At 40.1% G+C, this 25333-nt stretch overlaps 1 protein-coding gene across 1 annotated transcript in view; it reads left to right on the top strand.

The window, feature by feature from the left end:
• Positions 1-25333, top strand: part of LOC137298045 (metabotropic glycine receptor-like) — a 71951-nt gene that overhangs the window by 18958 nt on the left and 27660 nt on the right. The window contains exons 2-3 of the mRNA XM_067830086.1: positions 19802-19910; positions 23306-23593. Of these exons, the coding sequence (XP_067686187.1) occupies positions 19802-19910; positions 23306-23593 (397 nt within the window). The remainder of the gene's footprint in view (positions 1-19801; positions 19911-23305; positions 23594-25333) is intronic.

The following is a 25333-nucleotide window of genomic DNA, read 5'->3' as shown; positions in this document are numbered from 1 at the left end:
ACTAACTTTTTCACCAAGGACATCGTTTACTACAGTCCCTCCAGCCACCTCCCTCTCATGCCCTTCCAGCATCTCTCCCTTCCCTAACGACCACCTAAACCTCGCTCCACGAAACGATCGAGGCGCTAAGATGGTCGTAACTCCCTCACTTTACCGTAGACTTACGACAGTCGTAGCGCTACGTCAGCTCTGTGGAACCAGTCTGTGTCCCTTACCTTGATACCCTTTCAGCCATCCCACATTTTACCCATACCTTCAAGCCTCTGTCTCAATGGCTATATTTTGTTTCGTCCTCTACTTCTTGTCATAAACAAGAACGCACCCTCTCCCAGCGGTGGTGTCGTGATAAGGCTAACACGCCGAGAGTAATTACTCCGCGTATCGATCTAGTCCTTCGTCTCTCAGTGCCAGCGTTCCTAGCATTAGTTGAGGCACTCTGTTTTCATTTGAGGATGTGCACACAGTGAGTAGGCGAGAGATACGCAGACATGGACATTTTATCACTGGAGAAATCTCGATGTTTTCACCAGCAGCGCATGAATACTAAGTCGTGCTTGGGCTAAGGTCACGTTTTCAGGTCAGATTCAAGCCACTTCCGTTGTGTCTCTGCGGCTCGCGCTGCACTTTGGTAAAACCAACACTATGTAAAAGTTGTTATGTGTTGTGCTTCAACTACACATCAGCTTCATCGAATGAATATCAACGCTATCAATATGACTGGAATGGGGAATAGAGCAAATGTACACATTCTCCACACCTACTGACTTAGAACGTTTATATCAAATCGAAAGAAGTTGACATTGATTGATTTTCCATGAGCACGGGAATTGCTTACATTTTGTAATGCGATGCACGTTTGAGTTTTCTGTTTAAAAACATAGACATAACACTAGTCATGCCACAGTGAATAACTAGCCTCTCATACTTTTTGGTAGTATTTGACACAACATTTATGTAATAGGACGTTTGAAACTTTTGAGCAGCGGTTGTTGTATATATTGTTGGATGGCTCGATGTAAGGACTATCTGGTTTCCTTCTTGGGTGGATAAATCGGTCGGAAGAGACAGTCAATTTGCAGCGGATAAATAATGAATAACGTGATTGGTCGTGTTATGTATAACGGCAAAGGACTGTGGTTTTCAATGCAAACAGATGAAGACTGTAACTTACTATAGAAATATGACATTGCTTTTTAGAAAGTATTCATTCAAATGCCATCAGCAAGTATGTCAGCTAAGTCACATTTAACGGTGCTAACTAAGCAGATGCCAGCGGAAGCCACATTGTGTGTCCCTGCTGTCATGTTATCGTTCCCACATTTACGTATCTGCAACAGATGTTTCTGGCACAAAGGAAAATTCAGATTATGTGAATCATAGCATAAATCAGGAAAAGTAAGTGCTACGAAATACATGTTTCCATCTGTGTATATGCTAGAGATCCACACAGACATGGTAACACTTCCCCTGGGGATCTACAAGTATCTGTCAGGGCAACTCCTGACCAGAGAACTACAAGTATGTGTCTTGCCTGCTTCTAACCAGAGCTCTGTTTGTACGGTCATGTCTACACCAGGTAGGCCGGTTACATTTTCATGTGTAGAGTTCACGTTCACGTCACGTTTATCTTCTACAGGTGTGTCTGCTTGTATCACGTCTACCTACATGCGTGTTTATATGAGTGTCGTCTACATCAGTTTCAATGTCTACTTGTGTGTGTCACGTCTGCATCAGTTTCACTGTACATGTGTGTGTGTGCCTACATCAGTTTTAATGTCTACAGGTGTGTGTATCACGTCTGCATCAGTTTCAGTGTGTACAGGTGTGTGTGTGAATGCCACGTCTACGGCAGTGTCAGTGTCTACAGATGTATGTGTCACGTCTACAGAAGTGTCAATGTCTACAGGTGTGTGTGTGTCACGTTTACAGCTATAAAGGTCTACATGTGTGTTAGAGTTCATGTCTACAGCAGTTTCAGTGTCTTCAGGTATGTGTGTCACGCCAACAGCACTTTCAATGTGCACAGGTGTGTGAATGCCACGTCTACAGCAGTGACAATGTCTACAGGTGTATGTGTGACGTCTACAGCAGTTTCAGTGTCTTCAGGTATGTGTGTCACGTCGACAGCAGTTTCATTGTGTACAGGTGCGCGCGCGCGCATGTGTGTGTGTGTGTGACGTCTGTGGCAGTTTCAGTGTCTACAGGTGTATGTGTCACGTTTACAGTAGGTTAAAGATCTTCAGGTGTGTGTCTCTGTGTGTGTGTGTGTGTGTGTGTGTGTGTGTGACGTCTATGGCAGTTTCAATGTCTACAGGTGTATGTGTCACGTTTACAGTAGGTTAAAGATCTTCAGGTGTGTGTATGTGTGTGTGTGTGCCACGTCTACAGCAGGTTAAAGGCCTACAGGTGTGTGTGCATCACGTCTACAACATGTTAAATGGCTACAGGTGTGTTTGTGTGTGCCGACTGTACAGCAGGTTTAAATTCTGCATTTGTGTCATGTCTACACAAGCCACGGGAAGCTCTAAGGTCGACAGAATTGTCGGATGTCAGTTGTACTCATGGTCACGCCCACAACGGACCTTGATGAACAGAAAATATGTCTCTTCTACATTAGGTGATTTGTCTAAACTTTTATTAGGTGTCAACAGGTACAGTCACGTCTAGACAGAACCCAATATTTGTGCTAAACAACACTTTTTTCACACGTAATTACAGTTAAGTAAGTGAATATCGCTTCATAAATCAAAGTGGCCACAAAGATCACCACAACATACATTCTAGCAAAGACAATATGTTCTAGCAAGATGATAATCTGATCACGACGTATGATGCTAGTTGGAATGCAGTTAGTATTGTTGCATTGTGTATTTCACCTCCACAGTTAATCCTAATGACACAGATTTAATGTCCCAACCAATCTTAGACAGAAGAGGAGTAACATGAAATGGCACATGGCCAAGCAATTAGACCGAAATATTTAGACAACCACCACACCATTGAATTCTTGCCGTTATATTCCTGCCTGTCTCAGCCATGTGTATTATATAAGCGATACATACTCCAGCATGTTTCAAAGCTGAACCTATCAATGGCCAATTATGAACCGTCCATACGAAATGATTACTACTTGCACATTTAAAGAGGTGTAAATATCTAATCTCGAGCACACATGTTATTATGTATGGGGATTTTTGAAGCGTGAAATCCAGCAATGGTTATCGCATGGATCACCCGTACTTAGAGCGATGTTATAATTACACTCACGAGTGCCTACAAGCAAAATTAGTTATAGCAACCGCATGAAATACTCGTTTAATTATCAAACCGTGCAAGAAGGAAAAGAGACATGTATGTTCACAAAGCCATATTCATAACAGATCGATAGCACACAACTAGTTACCTTTATCGAGAACCTGCTGTCTTCATACTCACGTGATGTAACGATCTGCTCATAAAAATCCCAAACCAGTAATTTGCATTTTACCTAGACTACACTCTTGTTTCGGAATATTGACGTGATATAAGTCGCCCATACTGTGCCGAGAAGCAGATATCGACCAAGCAAAAACAATACATGTTACGAATCATCTATTAAAATCGTATTAGTTATGTAAGTATAATGTTAATTTCTGAATCGATTTGATTAATCAATTTTTTGCATGCTATAAACATTTGTTTCAATGTGACGACAAACGTATACTATGGTTCCCAGGTGTGACTTTGTGCTGTTTATTTGTTATTTTCAGTTATTCTCTTATCTGTCTGGACTAACTGAACTACACTGAAAAGCATTTTCCCTAGAAAACCGGTAGATTAATTTATGGTTCAAATGTCGATTACACAGTGTCATAGTGGTCTCTCTATATAGACCATAGTTTCGTTTATGCGAGGAATGAGGCACAAGAAAACTCATCAGCTATTCCACCATGTTGTGACGTAGTGCATCCGTAAACACATAGCACATACCAGCTGACCGTATGAATGTCACACTGTATCTATATCTACGTCGATTAGCCAGATAAATAGAATTCAAAACTTTATCGAAGCAAGATATCACATGAAGTGAACAGGAAATGATAGGTTTCGGTTTAAACCATGCAGTCGTTTATTTATAGCATATTTATAGATCCCATGGGATCGTACAGTCCATGCAACAGCATTACCTCCACAACATACCGCACTCGTCTGCTTAAGGGCTTTCCACCAGCCAGTTGAGTAACTCGCTTTACTTCTAAGCTGCTTTAAACATTCGCGTTTCAAAATAATTCTCATCCACGATGAGGGAGGACGAGCACCACACAGATGCCCCTACTGTGGATAGGAACATGCACTTCCGGTCTTACTGCAGGTATGCAGTATTCGTGTTGTGTGTAATTTATCACTAAGCCTACTGTTATGTAATTGGAATTGGACGTCAGCGTTTAGGAATTGAGCGTCGAGATTTTACCGAAGACAGTTCCCAGCTCTTAATGAAAGGAATGTGTATTCCGACAATACTATGAGATGTACGTTAGAGTTTGTTTCAGGCTATTTGGTATGCTTAATCATGGAGCTAAAATACCGAATATATAGATGGATGTACGCGTAGTGGTGTTTTAGAAGGAGCAGACGCTGCATGGGGTCGCCAGAGCCTCACGGAGATATGTACACTTAATGTCGTCAGTGCGCGGCTATGTTCGTTCGTTCGTTCGTTCGTTCTTTCGTTCGTTCCTGTGTGTCCTGAATGTGCCTGATACTAAAAGTGTATCTGATAGTATTGCAGACATTTTTTCACCTGCTGGCTGGTGCAAGACAACAATTTGCAGTGTTAATATAGCCTGTCTCTCAGTCCCTGAAACCATCGATCCAGCACTGCCTCTAATGCAAACACTCAAAATGAAGCAAGTCTAGATTTTATCTGGAATCCACCATTTCAATGGGCCTAATTTTCAGTTTAAATGAATCTGTTTCGATTTCTTAACTTATATATTTACAAATACTAAGCGTTAGTTTGGTGGTGATGAAAACTCAACACAGCCTTAAAAAAGCTTAAAAAGTCCAAACAAGATTGCCTCGAGAGAAAGGCCAGTTGTGGAAATATACCTCTCAGTGACATTGTCCAAAGATAGTCTATAGACTTGGTTTAGTACTATTGTCGCAATAGAGCAGTCTAAAGGTACATACCGCATAGTATCACTGTAAAAATACCAGTCTGCAGAAATCTATCACTCACTACGATTGTCGCAATACCTCTGTGGAGAACGAAGTCACTCCCTCTACGATTGTCGCAATATCTCTGTGCAGGGTGAAGTCACTCTATACGATTGTCGCAATACCTCTGTGCAGAACGAAGTCACTCACTACGATTCTCGCAATACCTCTGTGCAGAACGAAGTCGGTCAGTTCACGCCTCTTAACGTGACAGATTAACTCGACATACAAACACGCGTATTATATGATTAAGGGTCAGTGACAGCAATTATTGTTTCTGCCATCTGCATAATATATCCCTTTATCATTGACGGACGATGCAAGCAGTATGGAGTTTTATCCAAATTCACCATTCCAAATCAAGTTTGTAGATGTAAGGATTCAGTTCAGTTCCACGATTTACACATTAGTAGAGTAATAAGAAAGTCATAAGGCCTAGTTTGAAATTTCCAAAAACATGGACTCACTTCTGTACAGTATCACAAAAATCAGACAATCACACCTTTCTAGGCCCTATATAATACAGTATGACACAAGACGACCACACTGTAAGCGATCTATTTCATTAATAAGTCAACTTAAATAAAGCAAATATTTTGTGTAGATGCAATGTGTAGTCGACATCCTTTGAAGACAAGGTGAATGTGACTGAGGAATGTTTTTGTTATTTTATTGATCGAATTAAGCGAATCTCCATGTGTGTGTTTAGTCTTGAACACTGTCTGTCTATCATGTGGTCAGTGTACGGCTTTCTTAATTAGTTCAGCAGGCATGTTTCAATGGTGTATTGAGGTGTCATATTTCCATCACCTTTCCGCTGAACTTGTGACCTCGGGATTTTGGTGAATCTAGAAATAGACAATTTGTTGTAGATGATTAGCCTACCATGTGTAGTTTTCAGTCAACATGGAGCATTGCGTTTGTTTACTGTATCAACAGCGTAACGTATGCCTGCCAATGTTTATGTCAGGAGGATTATTCCAAACATTTGCTTCATATGTAATTCGCAATATCAATTACTTAAATCTGTTATGTGACTCATGATTATTTTTTAGCAAAATTCATCACGAGGTCACTCACATTCCAGCTTTCACTGACACACCTCTCGACCATGGTGGGGTAGGTTAGTCGTTAAAACGTTCTCTAGTCTCGTGGAAGTCCCGGGTTCGGCCCCCCACATGTGTACAATGTGTGAAGCTCTATTCTGGTGTCCCTGGCCATGATATTGCTGGAACATCCCTAAAGCGGCGTAAAACAATACTCACTCCTCCCTCCATGGTCTAGGTTCGGCGAAATATGTATCTGCCATTCAGTTATCATATTCATGATATCCCATTTTGCACTGTCAGTTGAGACCTCATATACAGACATAAAAGGTTCGGACAGTCTGCCTGGTTCTTGTAGTGCCAGTGACATGTCCGCAGGCGTGCCTAATCGAGGACGATTAATAACCTGTTTCAACTTTTGGTCTAAGAGAAGCTGAAGGTACTTATACTAGCACTTCGTTTCTGGCATATTTAAAATATTTCAGTATACTTAAACATTTCAACAGTCGTGACCATGACCCTCAGAAACTACATGCTCGTGTTAATATGTTTATAATTCCGGTCATACGGCCATATCTGTTAACGCGTCTTAAATCTTATTGTTCCTTAAAATGTAAACACCTGTGATGATGTGAAAACACAAGAACGTATTTCCATGTTTGAATCATCCCATCAAAGCAGTCGTATCAAACGTTTTATGTCCCAGGATCTGCTAAAACTCTTCTTATTGCCGTGTTTATGTTCGATGACATTACTTATCTGTAGCTCTTCTCCCATCTGACACACGTGTCACGACACCTGTCAGCCAGTTATAAAATGAGCAGGTTATTTCAACACTTGTTCTAAAGTAGCTTCGGTATAAACAACGAGGTTGGTCTTGCCGAGAGACGGCGTTGCTAGGAGGCTGAACGTCTGAGAGACTGACATCAGATTTCAGGGTTTGATACTTTTGCAAGCAGCTTCACATGTTTGGTGATTCTTCTCCCACGGTAAGAAGGAAATATGCCAGCAATGTGACCAAGACGATTACACGGAGCTGCTGGCTCATTAACCATCTATGCCGTTTTACCTGGCGTCGAAAAAGAAGTAAAAGTGTTCTTTGTTATCAAATCGGCTCCATTTCAAATATACAGGTGCGATATGATGTTTTGGTAATTCGTGACGATTGAGAAACAGCTTCAAATCGTATATACACAAATGACCATAGCTTGCGTTGTTTTAGAGCATATACCTGCACGATTTCACTGGACATCTCTCAGTTGACCGATCTTGATCTCTGTTTCTTCATATTTGACTGTTCTCCTGTAATCATTCTCTACAAATATTACTGTATTAACATCGGAAGATGAGCTTTATGCATGTATCGTCTAGACTAATACGCAGGAGCTACTGACCAAACTCTAACCAAAGATCAGTTTTTTCTTTACTGGATAATGTGCACGGACTTGTTACCTGGTAGATGCTTATAACATGCATTGCATAGATTTGTAACTGAACAGACATGTCTAAACAATTCTACACGCATACTCACCAGATATATACATGTTTAAGTAAGTGAGTTAAGTTTTATGCCACACTCAGCAATATCCCAGCTATATGGCGGCGGTCTGTGAATACAGACAATCCAGTGATCAACAACATGAGCATCGATCTGCGCAGTTGGGAACCGATGACATGTGTCAACCAAGTCAGAGAGCCTGACTTAACTTCACGGGTCATACATGTTAAGGAAAACTAGTACATATTAGCAGAGATAACTGGCAAAAAATAATACGCATATTAACAGAGACTGATAAACACTACAACACATATTACCAGATATAACTTATGAACAATACAACACATGTTAACAGAGAAAGATAATAAACAATACTACACATATTAACAGGTAACTGATGATTTTATTTTTTGTAATTTTTATAATAAACAATAGTACAAATATTTACATAGATAAGTAATAACAATACTACTCATATGAACAGAGATACTTGCTATACAATGCTACATATATTAACAGAGCAGTCTGTCGTACACTCCCTGAAGTATATATATCCAAGAAAGCCCACGCACGTCTTAGAAAATGTGGCCAGTCTAGATTTCCATAACTTCAATGAAGAAAGTCTCAGGGCTCCATTTCAATAAAATATTTTTTTCACTATGAACGTTTTTTCAGTAAAATATGTTCATTTCAGAGACTAACAGTTAGTCTAATTAACAGAGGTAAAAGATACAATCTACACATATTAACACTATCCACTATCCCCTATAAGAATGACTGTCTGTAAGAAAGAGTGTAACTAAATCAACAACTCATTAACACCACATACACTCCCCAAGCTGTATTTCTGAGAGAAAATATAATAAAAATGCGTTCCTCCCTCGTCACTTGTTTGTAGCAAAACTTAAAAGAAGTCCTACTGGCCTCGTCACATTGAAGAAAAGGTTACCGAGACACATTTATTTTTTTTTGCAACCTAACCCAACCTACACATTGGAAACGTAGACATGGGAAAGGCAGAACTTAAAAAAAAACCTACCCATATACATCAAACAACACAACACAACGCTGTGCACTGATATGTGATAAAACTATGCCTATTACACACAGATACATAATAAACAAAATTATATATTATACTATACTCAGACATAGGACAAACAAAAAGCAAAACCATTGGTACTATACACATACATACAATCATAAAAATATGAACATAGAGCTTCGATGTTCTGATAAAACAAGAGATGTACGTGTGAGGTTCTTGCTGAATCGGGGCTGCAGGGTAGCTTAGTGGTTAAGCGTTCGCTCGTCACGCCGAAGACACAGATTTGCTTCCCCACATATGATTAAAATGTGTGAAGCCTATATTGCTGGAATATGGTGAAAAGCTGCGTAAAACTACTAGCTCGATCCCTCTTGTCGAACATAAGAAAGCAACGTTCACCTTCTTAAGCGACCGTGGTGCCCAAATTTCAACTTCAGTATTATTCAGTTCAAACGGATCAGAAACTTGTTGAATATGGGCGCGAAAAGATGTTAGATAGATACCAGTTAATCATGACTGAAATTTGTTTTCTGTTGGCAACATGAGCAGGCATCCGCAGCATATCCGGCACATCAAAACACTTGATTTTCATTTATCAGACGTGGGTGTATTTTGATAACACTTCCCCATCTGCACTTCAAACATTATCTGTATATCCCCAAGTACGGATCAATTACTGCCTGGAATCTCCAACTTGTGATAAATAATTCTATAATGTTTCTGGATAAAATGGCTGGTCTGTTAATTCCCAGAACACATACCAGTGATAATCCTACCCTACTCTATTGTTATTGCCAACAGGTTATAGAAAGATCGTACCAAATTCTAGTTTCATGCCACTAGACCATATGTCATTGAAGGAGCAGTTCTTTCGCTAACGAGGTTTAAAATGTTTACTTTTTCGCAGGGTAGTTATCTTGTGTAGAGGAGTCTACAGGACGATACGAACATACATAACGCTTAGTTAGATAAGAACATACAGGAATGTAGAACATTCACGCCATGCCGGGCTTGCTTGCTTTCTGCTCTTGTTATATGTCTTTAATTGTTGTATCATACAAAGTGGCACACTTGCGTTAATGGACGGTAAAGGATATTCCCCTTTTCCAACAAACTGCATGTTTCCTTGGCAGTGAAGCTATGTAGACAATGTTAATCCAGGAATCAGGTCATATGAAATCAGTATAGATGGTACTGACGTCACATGTACGTGGCCTAATTACTGCGGTACACCTATGGCCAACCCCATCAACCGTTCAAGATAGTATTTGGAAGGGTAGTGTTTTAACATAGCATGTTTTGGCGGACAGTCATAAGATCAGTATTTATCAATGGTGATCCCCATTTGTTATTGTAGCGTTAAATAAATGCTCAGGGTTTGTCAGATCTCATCACTATCACTTTCTAGTCGGTAGCTTGTTGGGGGGAAATTTTGCGGTGAATACTAAAGACGTTAGTGAATCATTGACGATGTGTAAGTGAATACCTGGTATATATTGAACAGCTGTTGTCCTCCTGGCTGCAGCTCTGGGACTCCTTTCACGAAGCAACCTTTACTAACGTTAACCGTAACTCCCATTCTTTACTACCTCATTCATTTTACTAAGATTACCTTAGTGACTGACGATCACCTTAGTGCTTTGTGACAGGAGGTGTCACCATTCAAATTCAGGCGACTGGTCTATATGACTGGTTCTCTGGTCATTCATGCTCATATACTCTTAAAAATGTAGGGGAACCTGAACTTTCAGTTTGGATTGGAAGTATAAGCGATAATGTTTCAAAGCCGGACATCTTATGAACGCACACAATTTCTCTTTATCACAACGCAGAACGTACATACACGTACGTATGGTGTCACTCTTGATATTGACGATTTTCAAGAAGGTCGATGAATCACTGTAGACCTTTAATGCTGACAACCATCTTGCATCACCTAGTTGTCTAGCTGGGTTTCTATCCCCTACCTAAAGGCGACGTAAAATCACACCCACCCACTCATGTAGCAATCATCTCCCAAGTGTGATTACTGTACATATGGTCATAAGGAAGTGCATGTGGTGATGCGCTATCAAAACATTCATTATTATCATTATGAACGTTGATTGACCCCGATTCTCCATTTTTAATGGTAAATTATATATGAAGCTCTACCGTCTTTTTAAAGATTTTATTTACCGAATTGGTAGTGAAAATATTTTTGTGTATCATGTAACGGTCAGGTTTCTGGGCAAAATAATGCCTATTGTTAAAAAGGCATCTTTTCGGTCGCATCACTGAAAGATAACTATCGAAATTTAACACACAGGGTACCCACAGCATTCAGTGTTTACAAGCAAATATGGAATCCCCGGTATCTACTGACCATTTAGTACCAGCATCAGGAATTTGGGTAAATCACTGGCACCGTTGTTAATATCATACACGTGACCGGTGAGCTGCCACGACAAACAGATACAACAATATTAGAGGGCAATCTCTAACTTGTCTATGTTTAGTTTTACTTGAAAATGATAACACCTTTTATTGAAATGACTAAACACCGACCTCCTGACGTCAAAGTCAAAGGTCTTTATTATGCATGAAGGCCACCGGCACATAAAAATGTTAACATATATACAATCAGAATATTCTGGAAACATGATATAAAACAATTAAGAGTATAAGAAAAACTGTCTCCTCTTATAAGCAGTACATATATATGTGCATAAGTTTATCCATACACTCACCAAATAGATAAATGATCTCTCCTTGTATCCATGCACTCATCACCCGGATAAATGATCTCTCCCAGTATCTATGCACTCATCACCCGGATAAATGATATCTCCCTGTATCCATACACTCACCAACCAGATAAATGATCTCTCCCAGTATCCATGCACTCATACATCACCCGGATAAATGATATCTCCCTGTATCCATGCACTCACCACCCAGATAAATGATCTCTCCCAGTATCCACGCACTCATCACCCGGATAAATGATCTCTTCCTGTATCCATGCACTCATCACCCGGATAAATGATCTCTCCCAGTATCCATGCACTCATCACCCAGATAAATGATATCTCTCTGTATCCATACACTCACCACCCAGATAAATGATCTCTCCCAGTATCCACGCACTCATCACCCGGATAAATGATCTCTCCCTGTATCCATGCACTCATCACCCAGATAAATGATCTCTCCCTGTATCCATGCACTCATCACCCAGATAAATGATCTCTCCCTGTATCCATGCACTCATCACCCGGATAAATGATATCTCCCTGTATCCATACACATCGGTTCGTAGCGTTTCAATAAACATCCAAACTACATCTTCTCAGATGGACCATACACATTTCTCAGTCACATCAGTCTGTTGATTGCCATATAGACCCTGACACTGGAATATAGATTGTAATGAATAATATAGATTACCACAGCTTAACTAAGGCAGTCTCGGAGCTCCTCTTCGTTATATTTTATTATTTATTATATTTTTCTGTAAGATGTGTTCATTTCAGAGACGAGTTGTTTATCTAGTCGGCATGTATACATGTATAGGAGGAAGCACCCCAATCCTGGTGAACACATGTCACACCCATCATATCACAAACTGAATTGATCACATGTACTGGGACGATGTGCCATGATGCCGAAGGGACGTTGATGAGAGTATAGGTTTTATTGTAAGATATCTCCCTCTGAAAGCAATGCGCACTTCTTACCTTGTTTCAAGGAATTTAATCAAGGTTATGACAGACGTTCTAAACAAACCACATTGGCAGGGTTGTCGATTCTGTTTTCTCTTTTCGGCATTTCCACTTTTCAAGTGTCCCGTTTATTGTTTTAAGGGTCGTCAACCACCGCTGAAGCCTAGATGCCAGGTCGCGCGAGACTTTGACGCGAGTTTGGCAGACATCTTTGTTCTGTTGAGAAGGGGTTGAAGAAATTGAGCAAATTAATTGAATATATCGCTCTGCGTTTCAAGGATCCCCCGCCATTGTGACCAGGCTGTTCACCGCGACAATCAATACCAGTGCCTTCTCTCTTCGATTCACTCACTCTGCCCGACAGTCAGAGAATCACCGTTCAGCCTCGCACAAAAACGCCCCATTCTCCCGCTGGATGAACCACTGTCTGAGATAAATCATATCCTCGTGCCTATGTACATAATTGTGGATAGGTTCGTGTAAATTTATGCATACTGTTTCAGCGTCGTGGCCTCGCTACATAGCCCAAGCATGCCGCTCAACAAACCATCTTCACCTGTATTAAACACAGAACGACAGAATTGCGTTGTCAAACATGAACTTGCTTCTATACCGATGCACAACGTACGTCTGTAGTCGCCACTTTGTGGATATTCACGCTTGCTACACATCTGAGACTAATTCCAGGCCCCTTTCATTCATCTTTCTGACCTCAGATATTTTCAAGGTCATCTTGTCTGCAGCGTCATAGCAATTACAGGTTCCAAAGTGCAAATACTCAAGCCATAACTTTACCATAGCAACAACATAGCAACGTCAAAACAGCTTTTCGAAATTTTCTTTACTGGAGCACAGCTTGGTTGAATAAGTGGAATATTGTTTTCACTGACAATGGTTTAACATCATGGTTTGTATAAATTGATTTTCCCTTTCTTTGGCGTTGAGACGAGTGAGACGCTCTGCGCGTTGTTATGATGGTGTAACTTGATTCCACTCAAGTCGATGATTTTGAACACGATTAAGAATTGCAGCATGCTGTACTCGCTAGTGGGGATCACCCAGCACACTACAGTGTTTTCTGTAATTAACCTTTTTCATTAAGTCATGGTCTTTTTGGTACAATTGCTTTTCGATGTTACATCGTAAGCAGTAATCGTTTCAGCTCTTTCCGGGCGAAGGCTTGGATACAAAATACATAAATATGGACTGCACATAATGTCGAGTGTTTGTCTTTGGACGGTTAGTCCGCTTTGTGTAAAAATGTAACTTTGTTGAGCTTTTAAATGTTCAGGTAGTAAGATTGCGGTCTTGCTACGTTATTGGTTTGGAGAGGTCTACAATAGTAAAAATAAAATACACGTTAGTAAGGATATATCTTTGCTAATTTACATATTATATCAAGTTTTTAATTTTGTATCGAATGACATTTTCGCGTATGAAATGTTGTCATGCCTGACAGCCTATATTCGTTGCCGTCACACACTAAGCATTGCAATGGACGACTGGACCACTGGTCTCAGGCATACGACCAGATCATTTCGGTTACAGAGCTGTGACAAAAGATCACAATGTTAATAAAAACGATTATCGGTGTCTTGTTTCGATATTACGCTCATTTACACCATCTGTCCTTTCTTAAACCAGACCATGTCGGCTATAATCGTCTTATACTGCCCGAGACATTTTTTCATTGTGATGCACGAGACAATGTTCGTTTTTCACCTATGGCAATGTTCCCAATGTCACTCGACACAGTGACACGAGACAATGAACACAGTTATAACGCGCACAATGGCACACGATCCAATGATCACTCTGACATAATATGATGCACGCTGATATAATATGATACACGAGACAACTATCACTGATTGTCTGACTGAACACAATGCTTACTACAATATTGAACACAATACTTACAGCGATATTGGACACAATGTTCACTATGATACTGGACACAATAATGGACACAATGTTCACTACGATACTGGACACAATGCTCACTGCAATACTGAGCACAATGCTTCCTACGATAAAGGGCACAATGTTCATTACGATACTGGAGACAAGGCTTACTATGATACTGGACAGAATGATCACTGTGATTTTGGATTGTACTGTGAAATTCATTGGATTTATACTTTCAACAGCTCAACCGGACACAGTGATCACCATGTTAGCATAGACAATGGTCTCGGTGATCTGTATATTACCAGGGTGCCGTTGTTCACAGAGGCTTAGCACTAAGGTCGCAAACCTTAAGGTAGTCTTAGCGCTGAGGATGTTTTGAACAATAACACCCGGGACAATATTCAACACATTAAGATACAAGAAGAAATTTTATTATATTGTCCACGACTACATTCTTCCTGATACACGAGCCAATGATCCATGTATTATACAGGAAACAATACTATGCATATTATCCAGAGACTGTGTTCGATGATACATGAATTCGAAGTAATTAGACCCCTTGTATTGTTGAAACACTGATGTCTGATATACATTTTGAGTTAATACACCCTTGTATTATTCGAAGCGATGTTCGGTTGATACACTAGGCAGATCTATGCTACCTGATACCTGACACTCATGCTACGAAATGTTCACTAAAAACAAGGTTTTGTGTGCTACCTGAGACACAGAAAACATTTCAGATGACATATTTGCAGAATTAGCCTTGTCTTCCTTACGTACACGACGAATGCATAAATAACACATAGAATGCTTTGCACCAAGTATTTGAAGTACTCATCATAACTATTTGTTTTGTACAAATAAGTCAAATGCCCAAGTGATTCGATAAAGAGCAACAGATCTGCCATGGTGATGGCTAATCCTAGTGAACAACTGACTTCCATGTTCTTCGGTGCAGCCTTCAGAAATCCCAGCTATGGCATTACTGCAACATGCCGTGTGTGTATGAGAGTGGTTAGCCTCAACATACATCACACAGCTCCTTTAATCAGTTTTCCCCCAGAGTAATGGGCCTACCTAGCATCGTAGACTTCTCTTCATAAACAGGTACATCTGGCGGGCTCCTCTCACACACACAGGAAGTACTTTCAAAGACTAGCTTCATTTACCCAGTGTTAAAGACCTTCGATCCACTCTGTATTCCGAAACTAGGGCATTTGCCAACTGTACAGGCGAGTGTTTGGATAAAAAGTTAAATCTCACCAAAATCCACGAGAGAATGAAATATAATCATAACAACTCGCATCCGTCGTGATTACATGTTTTAAGCAGGCATACCATTACAATAATGACATACGTTTAATAATTTGATCTATAAATAGATACTGCAACTAACTGTTTGGGATGTGTATATCCTATATGATGAAATGGATACTAGCAGTGACTGTTTAATAGGTGTATGCAAGTACAGAGCTCCAGCTACGAACTGAAAGTATGTTTCAGTAGAGGTGAGTTGCTTTTGGATATTTAAACGTCAGTTTGAGAAAGGGGTATTGTTATTAACTCTTGAGCGTCTATGAAAGTAAATCGTCTGTAGTGTCCATATAAGTAAAGAGGCATTGCTGCTTAGTTTCTAGAGCGTTCATATATAAATATGGGTGTTGTTACTTGGTTTCCATACGTCCATATAAAAATAGCGGTATTGCTACTTTGTTTCTAGACGTCCATATAAAAATAGGGGTATTGCTACTTGATTTCTAGAGCCTGAATTTAAAAATATGGGTGTTGTTACATTGTGCGTCCATACATAAATATGGAGTTTCTAGAGCTTCCATATGAAAACAGGGGCATTGTTACTTGGTTTGAAGACGTCCATATAAAAATAGGGGTATTGCTACTTAGTTTCTAGTGCCTCCATATAAAAATAGGAGTGTTGTTACATGGTTTCTAGAGCTTCCATTTAAAAATAGGGGTAATACTACTTGGCTTTCTAGAGAGTAGTTTTAAAAACGGGTATTGCTAGTTTCTAGAGCCTCCATATAAAATAAGGGTGTTGTTACATGGTTTCTAGAGCTTCCATTTAAAAACGGGGGTAATACTACTTGGTTTTCTAGAGCGTATTTTAAAAAAACGGGTATTGCTACTTGGCTTCTTGATATTACCACCGCAGTATTTTTAATTCCTGCACGATCAAACTTATTGGATCTTTTGCTTGTTTGGTCCAATAGGCGAGAGCGTACATATACTCTTAAAAAAAGTAGGGGGATTTTTATTTATTTTTTTATTTACGATTAAAAATATTTAGGTGATGTATCGGAGTCAATCAATGTTGATATGATATTATTGAATGTTTTGAGAGTGCATCACCATTTGCATTTCCTTTCAACCATAGTTCTTTGGAATGTAGTCACTTTTGAAAGATGATTGGTGTATGGCATGTAATTAGCATGTATACGATTTTCATTTTAGTATAAACAAACGACAAGGAACAAGCACCAACAAATGTGTGATGCAAGATGAGTGTCAAAATCAATGTTCTGGGTGCTTTCTCGACCTTCTTGAAAAATGGGACCCCTTGCACGTGTATGGGACTGATGCGTAGTGCACGTGCATATCATGCGTTGTGTTTAGGGGTGGTAACAGAGGGAAATGGTGGTGCGTTCATAAGATGTCTGCCCTTGAAACGTTACGCCTCCTATGCAAATGTGAAAGTTCATTATTCCCTACTTTTCTAAGAGTGTATGTAGAACATAACCGCAATGACAGTACAGAGAAGGAAGCCTCCATTATGTGTCATGCTTTAGTATTAGGTCTCTCTCGCCATCTCACTACTGACATGAGGTACTCTGGCGTACCGCAGATGAAATACCTGCCTTGCGTGGATGTGCACCACTCACTTCTACCAAGAAGAGGTTTAGTCATTCTGGAATCAATTCAGTCACACTCAAGGCCATGAGAGTTCTACGGTTATCAATATTTGATTACTTCCGCTTGCCTCGTTCTCATAACTTTATCCTAGCTAATAGGCGGAAGTAGTATTTTCTGAAACGCCAGAGTTGCCAGTTCATTTCATAGTGCATGACATCATTTGATAAGCCGTTCAACAAACATCATTCCTTCAGATCATTACTGGACATTACATAATGCCTAATATCTGTTCGCGTTAGGGACTGATAATTACAAAGATCATGAATGTGCATTATGACAACGGGAACAATAACATTGTCTGTATGCATAAGTCAGTCTGGATATGATGCACACATACGAGTCAGGTGATGTAGACGAGAAGTGTGATGTGTCGACGGAATAATGCGTGCTGCAGTGTAGTATAGACTTATATTAAAATAACCCAATCATGTTATGTGAATAGAGTACAAGGTGCATATAAAGTGGATATGTAACCTGAATATGAACTGGACGTATCGACTGACTATGGGAATTGTTGCTCACCCTGAACATAAGTGTTTTAGATGGACAGAATGCCATGTTTCGGGATAGGTTGTGAAGAGATGTGGCAATCTCAGATCACTTGCTCAACAACGTTGTTAGAACCTACACCGAAACGCAACTCTCACGTTGTTCATCCATACATTGGTATCTCTTCTGCAGGTGTGCGGTCTAATACCTGTGTTATGTGAACATAGAAAAGGTGTGCTAGATGACTAGAACGAAGTGTGCTCTGCAAACTGAACAGACATATATTAAATGAACTCCGAACAGTTGTGCTACGCAAACGGACTACTGGGGCATTACGTGAACAGTTTAAAGATATGTGTTGTGAAGAAAGGTGTTTTGCGTGGACATAATACAACTGTCTTTTGTTCATGGTCAGAATACAAGTGTGTTGGACGGACAGGATATACATGTGTATTGGAAGGACAGAATTTAGATGGTGTATTTTTGTTAATTTCTTTTTTTCTTTATTCTTATGTATTTAATACTGTATTTCCCAGTCTCGGTTACCACTGCCTGCTGAAAAGGCAATTGTTTCACAAATTAATTCTGTTTCTGAGATTCATTTTCAGGTGTGATTTACTCAGAACTATAAACATACACTCACTCAGCAGTGACACAGAGTCTAGTTCACACACAGATGCATTTACATTGTTCACTAACAAAAAACTTTGAACATATTTAATTTAAATAGTCAAAATGGTTTACTTATACGATTGAGATCATTGAACATTAGCTAGTCCATGGTATAACATCCACTTTGGATATAACCTACTTTGCTGGCCCTTGCTATAAGCAGTATTTCTTTTTGTGATATAGCTGTTTGTGGATATGTTTAATGTGATTTGCAGTTAGGGTTGTTTTCAAAACATTACATATATAGATATAGATTTTAGCTGAAAGCAGCAAAAGATCCAACTCCTCATATGAAATTATACTTTACTTCAGACCGAACAGAATATGCTGAAGTTCAAATGTCAGATTCTGGATATGTAAGCACCGTTCATAAAGTAGGCTTAATAGTGATTGCCCGAAGTATTGAACTTGTCTACTACCAAAGTTACCAAAATGAGTGAGTTATTGTTTCAACTACACATTCACAAAAACACCAAGAATTATCGTCAGTTAATTTAATTTTAAATACAAATGAGTTAGTAGAATATTATTGAACCGAACCATCAGAACTAAGTATAGGGAAGAATGTTGATGTGTTCAAATGCATTTGGCAGTATAATCAAAAGCTGATAGTGTTTATGGCGGACAGGGTATATTTGTGTTGAGTTGACACAGTACTTGTGCTTTAGTGAATAGAATGCTGGATAGAATGCTGGATGTATAAGGTGGACATGAGACGCGACTTAGGTGCCTTAGGAACGAACATACATGGGTTAGACTGCCAGCACACAGGAGAATGCAAATGTAGTCGTTGGATCGAATGCACGTATGAATGTTTGGGATTCATCAAGAATGTTGTATGTACTACAACCTTATGATAACAATACATCGCACTCGTTACCGTTAATGATTTACTATGCATGTTCATATGATGACGGATGATCGATTGGTTGTGTGGAGGCCGTTGCATAGAGCTCAGGTCACAATCAGGAAGCAATGTTGGCCGCGGAGAGTTCTTGAATGTGTGACCGTGTTTGGCAACTCGACTCCTGAGAGTTTCTAGGATTTAAGTCTGGATTCGCAAAGACGCACTTGTGACACATGTGGTCTCACTTTTGACAAGTGAGGTTGTTCAAAATTACCTCTGTTCACCCAGCATCCGGGGTAATAAATGTGCTGTGCTATTCATTGTTAGCGATGTGAACATGCCTGGTCAGCCCTATATAAATGAACACACTACTTGCTGCATAAATGAACATATTACTCGCTATATAAATGAACACATTATTATTGCTTACTGACCATCATGTTTTGTTTGCTGTTTCAGAGGGGCTGTCCTGTTCGATATTGACCTCTTAAGCTTAGAGATCAACCAGTGTGCTAACGATGACTCCCTATTTGCAAACACACACAACTGTCGCCCTCCCACTGCTAAAGTAAGTACCTTCAACACCTTCCTGCCACTTTCTAACAGACACGTGAGATCCTGAAAAAGGGGCTACCACGGGGTTTTTCGCTTTGTGTAAAGGACACATTAGTCATTAATTAAACCATTTGTTGTTGTGGTTAACACCCACCAAGTGGTAGATTAATGATGACCGATGATCGAGGCCCTTGATGATCAATGGCACACATTACACGCTCCGTTATCATCTTGTTTGCTGATCACGAGAAACAGCTGATAGTCACTTTATCAACTCGTGAATGAGTGAGTGAGTAACACCACACTCACAACATATTTCAGAAGACCTGTAAATATATAAGCAATCCAGAGACTGAAATGCTAAACAAGAACCTATACTTTCAGGGCACAGTAATAGGAAGTGAACTATTTCAGTGAGTGAGTAAGTGAGTGAATGTGGTTTTATGCTGCTTTGTAGACGTATTCCGGCAGTATTACGGCGGGGGACTTCATAGATGGGCACAACGCAGTAGAAATTAGTAACTGAAGTTTACTGGTTATGTAATGGGATTTTCTTTTGTTATTAGATTTATTTATTGCAAATTCAATTCAAAATCAATTCCATCATAAGAAATCCCTGTTAACCGCGGTGTCGCGTGTCATAGTACGACTGTATCACGAGCTTGTGTCATACGACAAACTGTCCAATAGTGACATACCAGGTTAGCCTACATCACAAACACATGCAGGCAAGTTAATATTCACCTAAAATAATACGTGAACACGTAGTAAAGGTCAAAATAGGGAGTTGCATAGGAAATATATTCTTCGAATTGTCTCCAAAATACCCGAAAACGTCCTGTTTTTGAAAAAAACCATTATGCAACACTTAAGATCGAAGCTGCTCAAACTGTTCTACATAGTATGTATTACATTACAGACGTTTACTGTTGGTTTTACTGAGTTTCTCGATTTCTAGTTCGGGTGGGTTGATCTGTGGAAGGGAATTGAGTATCTGATTATTATTGAACAGTATCAAATTATCGGTATGCTCGAAGCATGATATACCTTCTGAAAAAGGATGAAAGGATGTCAAATCTTCCTTGAAATCTACTGCCCACCCACTGTCCTGCCAGTATTTGTTTCAAGCAGTGCCTTTCTCAAAATTCTTTCCGAGCATCTTGTGCTTGTCTCGCACGTGTGGTGACTATCTTATGTGACCTTACTGATAGTGTCAGTGCTCGTTCTTATCTACCATTGGAATGTCTGACCTCAAACAATTTACAGCCGATGAATCAGTTACTCAGTAGATACCGGAATATATATGCTCTGTGATTATGAAATGATATAGTATTGACAAAACGATGTAAATAAGACGACGAATTCCCGGTGGTGTACATTGAAAATAATACATCGCCTGTAAGCAGGGTACATTGAACATAATAGAATAGCCAATCAGAAAGCGACATTCATCTGTGAGGTAGGATAAACTACAATGTATCGCCTCGTGGGTTCTGTTTTATGGGTATTCAACGCCATATGGCTTTCTTAAATGTAAGTGTTTCCAAATTTATGTGTTCCAACGTCAGTGCAGGTTGCAGTGCATCCTATGTGTATGCTCTTTAACTGAATCCAAACTCCAAGACACCTACAAGATGGCCACCTGGTGTTAATGTAAACCCAGTGTCAATATCAAGCAGAAATGAACCATCACTGGTAGATCGCTACTTATGTCTTTGCATCCATGCTTAATTGATGTTGGTGAATACCTCACCACAAACGTACTAAAGTGATCGCAATTTCTTTTCATGAAGTCAGACACTGGTTATCGGTCTTTCCTGACCAGCTAGTTCTACACGTCCCAGTAGAACTATTTGTTTTGTATTGCCTGTAAATGTTCTGTTTAATATATCCCATTATAGTATCAAAGCTTTAAATATGTCTACACGCGAGAAAATGCATACAGCTGGTTGGTTGGCTGGTTGGTTGGCATCCAGTACCACTATCAGCAATATTCCAGCTATGTTACTTCGTCTGTAAACAATCATGTCTGGACCTGACAATCCAGTGATCAAAAGCATGAACATCGTTCTACGCAATATACGATGTTATGTCACCAAGTCAGCAAACCTGAGTTCCTGAATCCGCTAGTCGCCTCTGACGACAAGCATGGGTTTATGACCCAATTCTAACTCGGATATCTCTTCACGGATAGAATGCATATGCAATAAAACTATTCATTGTGGTACCCGAATAATGTTGCTAGACTTACTGCCTTCCGTAAGGAGTTGACATGTTGAAATATTACATAGTTCGCTTCATAACGGCAATGGGCCTTGCTAATATTTCCGTTGGAATAGTGTAAGTGCCTTTGCGTCCTTATCACCAAGCTGACATACTAGTATTCCACACCTGACAATTCTGTCGTTCGGTTTAGTATATATGTTTACAACCCACAAACATTTAATGGGGGAGTGACTTATCCTTACAAATGGAGATAGGATTTCCTCACGGAAGCATGGGGTTGTGCGATATATTCCTCCCCAAACCAATGCGCTTTCGTGAAAAAGCTCTGTCCTGTATGCTGATCATGGTGACGTATATAATATGTCTCCCATTGGTTGGTAGAGCACTTAACAGGCACCAGTGACGTCGCAGATGACATCCCCGTCTGTTATTCCGATGTGAATCAACCTTCCGTTGAACAGTTTTTGGCACAAGGTTTTACAGACAGCCGAAAGAACACCTACTACAACCCTCAAACAGCAACCTCCAGACACGGCTTCCATCCCTACATATACACATTTCAAAAGTCTCAAACATGACTTTTTCTTGTATGATATTCCTTTTCTGCTATGGCATTAATTTGTTACTGCCATGCTTAAGATGTTGTTTATATGCTAACGTTCCTTATGTATGTGCATCAGTGTGTTACTAATTACCACAATCTCGGTCGGGTTGTCTAGTGGAAGGAGCATTCCCTTTCATGCCGAAGACCCGGGTTCGATTGCTGAATACAATGTGCGAAGCCCATTTCTGGCGTCCCATGCCGTGATATTGCTAGAACATTGCAAAGGGCGGTGTAACACTAAAATCATTAGCTCACTCGATCTCATCGTTTCTTGATTTTTCAATCTACGTTATTTCATAACACCAATCCTCCACACATGTTTCCGTTTGGGTAGTCTCTAGTGGTTAGAGCCTTCGCTCGTCACGCCGAAGAACCATGGATACAATGCGTGAAGCTTATTTCTGGTGACCCCTATGTGATATTGCTGGAATATTGCTAAACACGGCGTAAACCTTCACTCACTCACTCACTCACTCACTCACTCACTCCATAGATGTGATGCCATTCAACGTTAATGCGTGTGTTCAAAGCCATTTCTGTCATGTTGTCGTTAACGATTTCTTCCTCTGATGTTTCAGTGTGTGCGTATTCCTGGAAACGGACTAAGATGGGCCAGCTACCGTTGTGAGTGCAGCCAGGAGGCCTGTGACCAAATAGACGAGAACGATAAAAACTTAGACGGAAAGCTTATGGATAAAACATATGTGTTCAGGAATGTGTCCGACAACCACACACAGGATCAATGTCTTCCTTGCATAGCCGTCTACAATATTCTACTTCGCGGAATACCGCTTGGAATTCAGAGTTTTTGCATGACAATAGCATTGGTCATAGGCATCGTTATAGTGAGGTTAAGAAAAACCAAGGTAAGTTGCACATGTAGTTTTCGTAATATGTCATTTGTAATGCCTGGGAAGGGATAATTGTGTTTGAGTCGATCATCTGAACCCATTACTCAAACAATGAAAACATATTCACGAAAGCACGTAAGCTATTGTCCACGTGACATTCCCATGCGTTAACCCACATCCGTGGAGATGTGGAACTTTATGGATGAAAGGCCTGCTATCAAGACGACACAACTTATTTACTACAACATACGTGTCACATACCAGCATCCATGTATCGTATACAATGCACCTTTCTTGTGACATCACACGTGTTACAATAAACGTGCATTCCAATATCATACACATCACGCCGTCCCCGACTTATGATACATTTGTCACGACACCGAACGATACCGTGTTACAGTACTGTACGTGTTCCGACACACCTTTCATGCATGTCACTATTAATATATAATACTAAACGGCTGTACGTTCTACCCAGCGACACAATGCGTGTAGGTGTCATAAGACACCATTCTGACAATACCATCATGTACGTGTCACGACACAATACGTGTCGTAATACACCTTTACGGATTACCGTGCGTGTTATACCACGTTCAGTGTTATATAGGTCATATGATGACGTCATGCTATGGGTAAAGGAAGACATTTACGACATCACGCCTCGTACTGTTACGATGTATTACAAAGAGAGATAGTAGTCTATATAAAGTTAAATGTGTTATGTAATGAATAATGTAATTCGTTAAAAGAAGTGAGTGAGTGAGTGACTTATTGTTATGAGTCGCCGACAACAGTTTCAAAGTCCCATGCAGTCAACATCGCCAAAGATGGCGGCAGCGATACATCTACCTCTGTTTTCTCCCGCATTGCTCTCTCAGGTTGAACAATTTGACCCCATACCTTTTTCCCTGTATGTGACTCTCAGTGCTATACTGCAAGGCTTGCAGAATGTTGGAAGACAGTAATACCAGAATAGCTCTAATGAGCGTCGCTAGCAGATTGTGACAATGTGCATTCATGTCCACCTTCCTTGATCTACGGTACAAAGGAACGTATCGGGCAACGTAGAACCTATACCATGCTTCATCAACATCGACTTGAAGTAAACAAGCACGGACGACAGTTTTGCATGTTCTGTCTATCCATTTTAAAGTATATGAGACAGTCTTTTCGAAGTAAATCGAACGCTTAGCGTAAATATCGTACACGTGTCATATGTTATTGCATGTACATTCCAGCAGCCAGATACAGTTGACGGTGTTGAGTCACTGTGAGCGACCTCTCATGGTGATAACAACGAATACGGTATGGTACAAACAAACCGTGACTCACTACCAGAACGAAATTTAGGGTACGACCCACAAACGTAGGATCAATACCAAAGGGGCGCAACTCTAGACTGCGATTTGCACTCACCTCACGAATCGTGCAACCAATTGACAAGTGATGAGAAATCTGTTATATTTAGATGAACGGATGTCTTTAGGATACCCCAGTCGCAGATAGCAATATTCAAAACATGTTGACAACATCACATCGTGGGTGGAGTCACAACTCCTAACATTACTTGGGACAGACGTTGTAGGCGGAGTTAACCAATACACCTGCGATCTATATTCCTTATCAACACGTGCTGATTCAGCCAAGTCACGTTCCGCATATTCTGTAAATTTACAGTTAAAAATGTCTTTCCTGTTTTGATGGAGATAGAAGGACGTGTTCTGTCCAGATTTCCGCTGCCCCCGTATT

The sequence above is a fragment of the Haliotis asinina genome, chromosome 10, assembly GCF_037392515.1.
Source record: "Haliotis asinina isolate JCU_RB_2024 chromosome 10, JCU_Hal_asi_v2, whole genome shotgun sequence".
NCBI classification, from domain to species: domain Eukaryota; kingdom Metazoa; phylum Mollusca; class Gastropoda; order Lepetellida; family Haliotidae; genus Haliotis; species Haliotis asinina.
The sequence above is the reverse complement of the archived record's forward strand: the minus strand, read 5'-3'. Positions and strand labels throughout refer to the sequence as shown.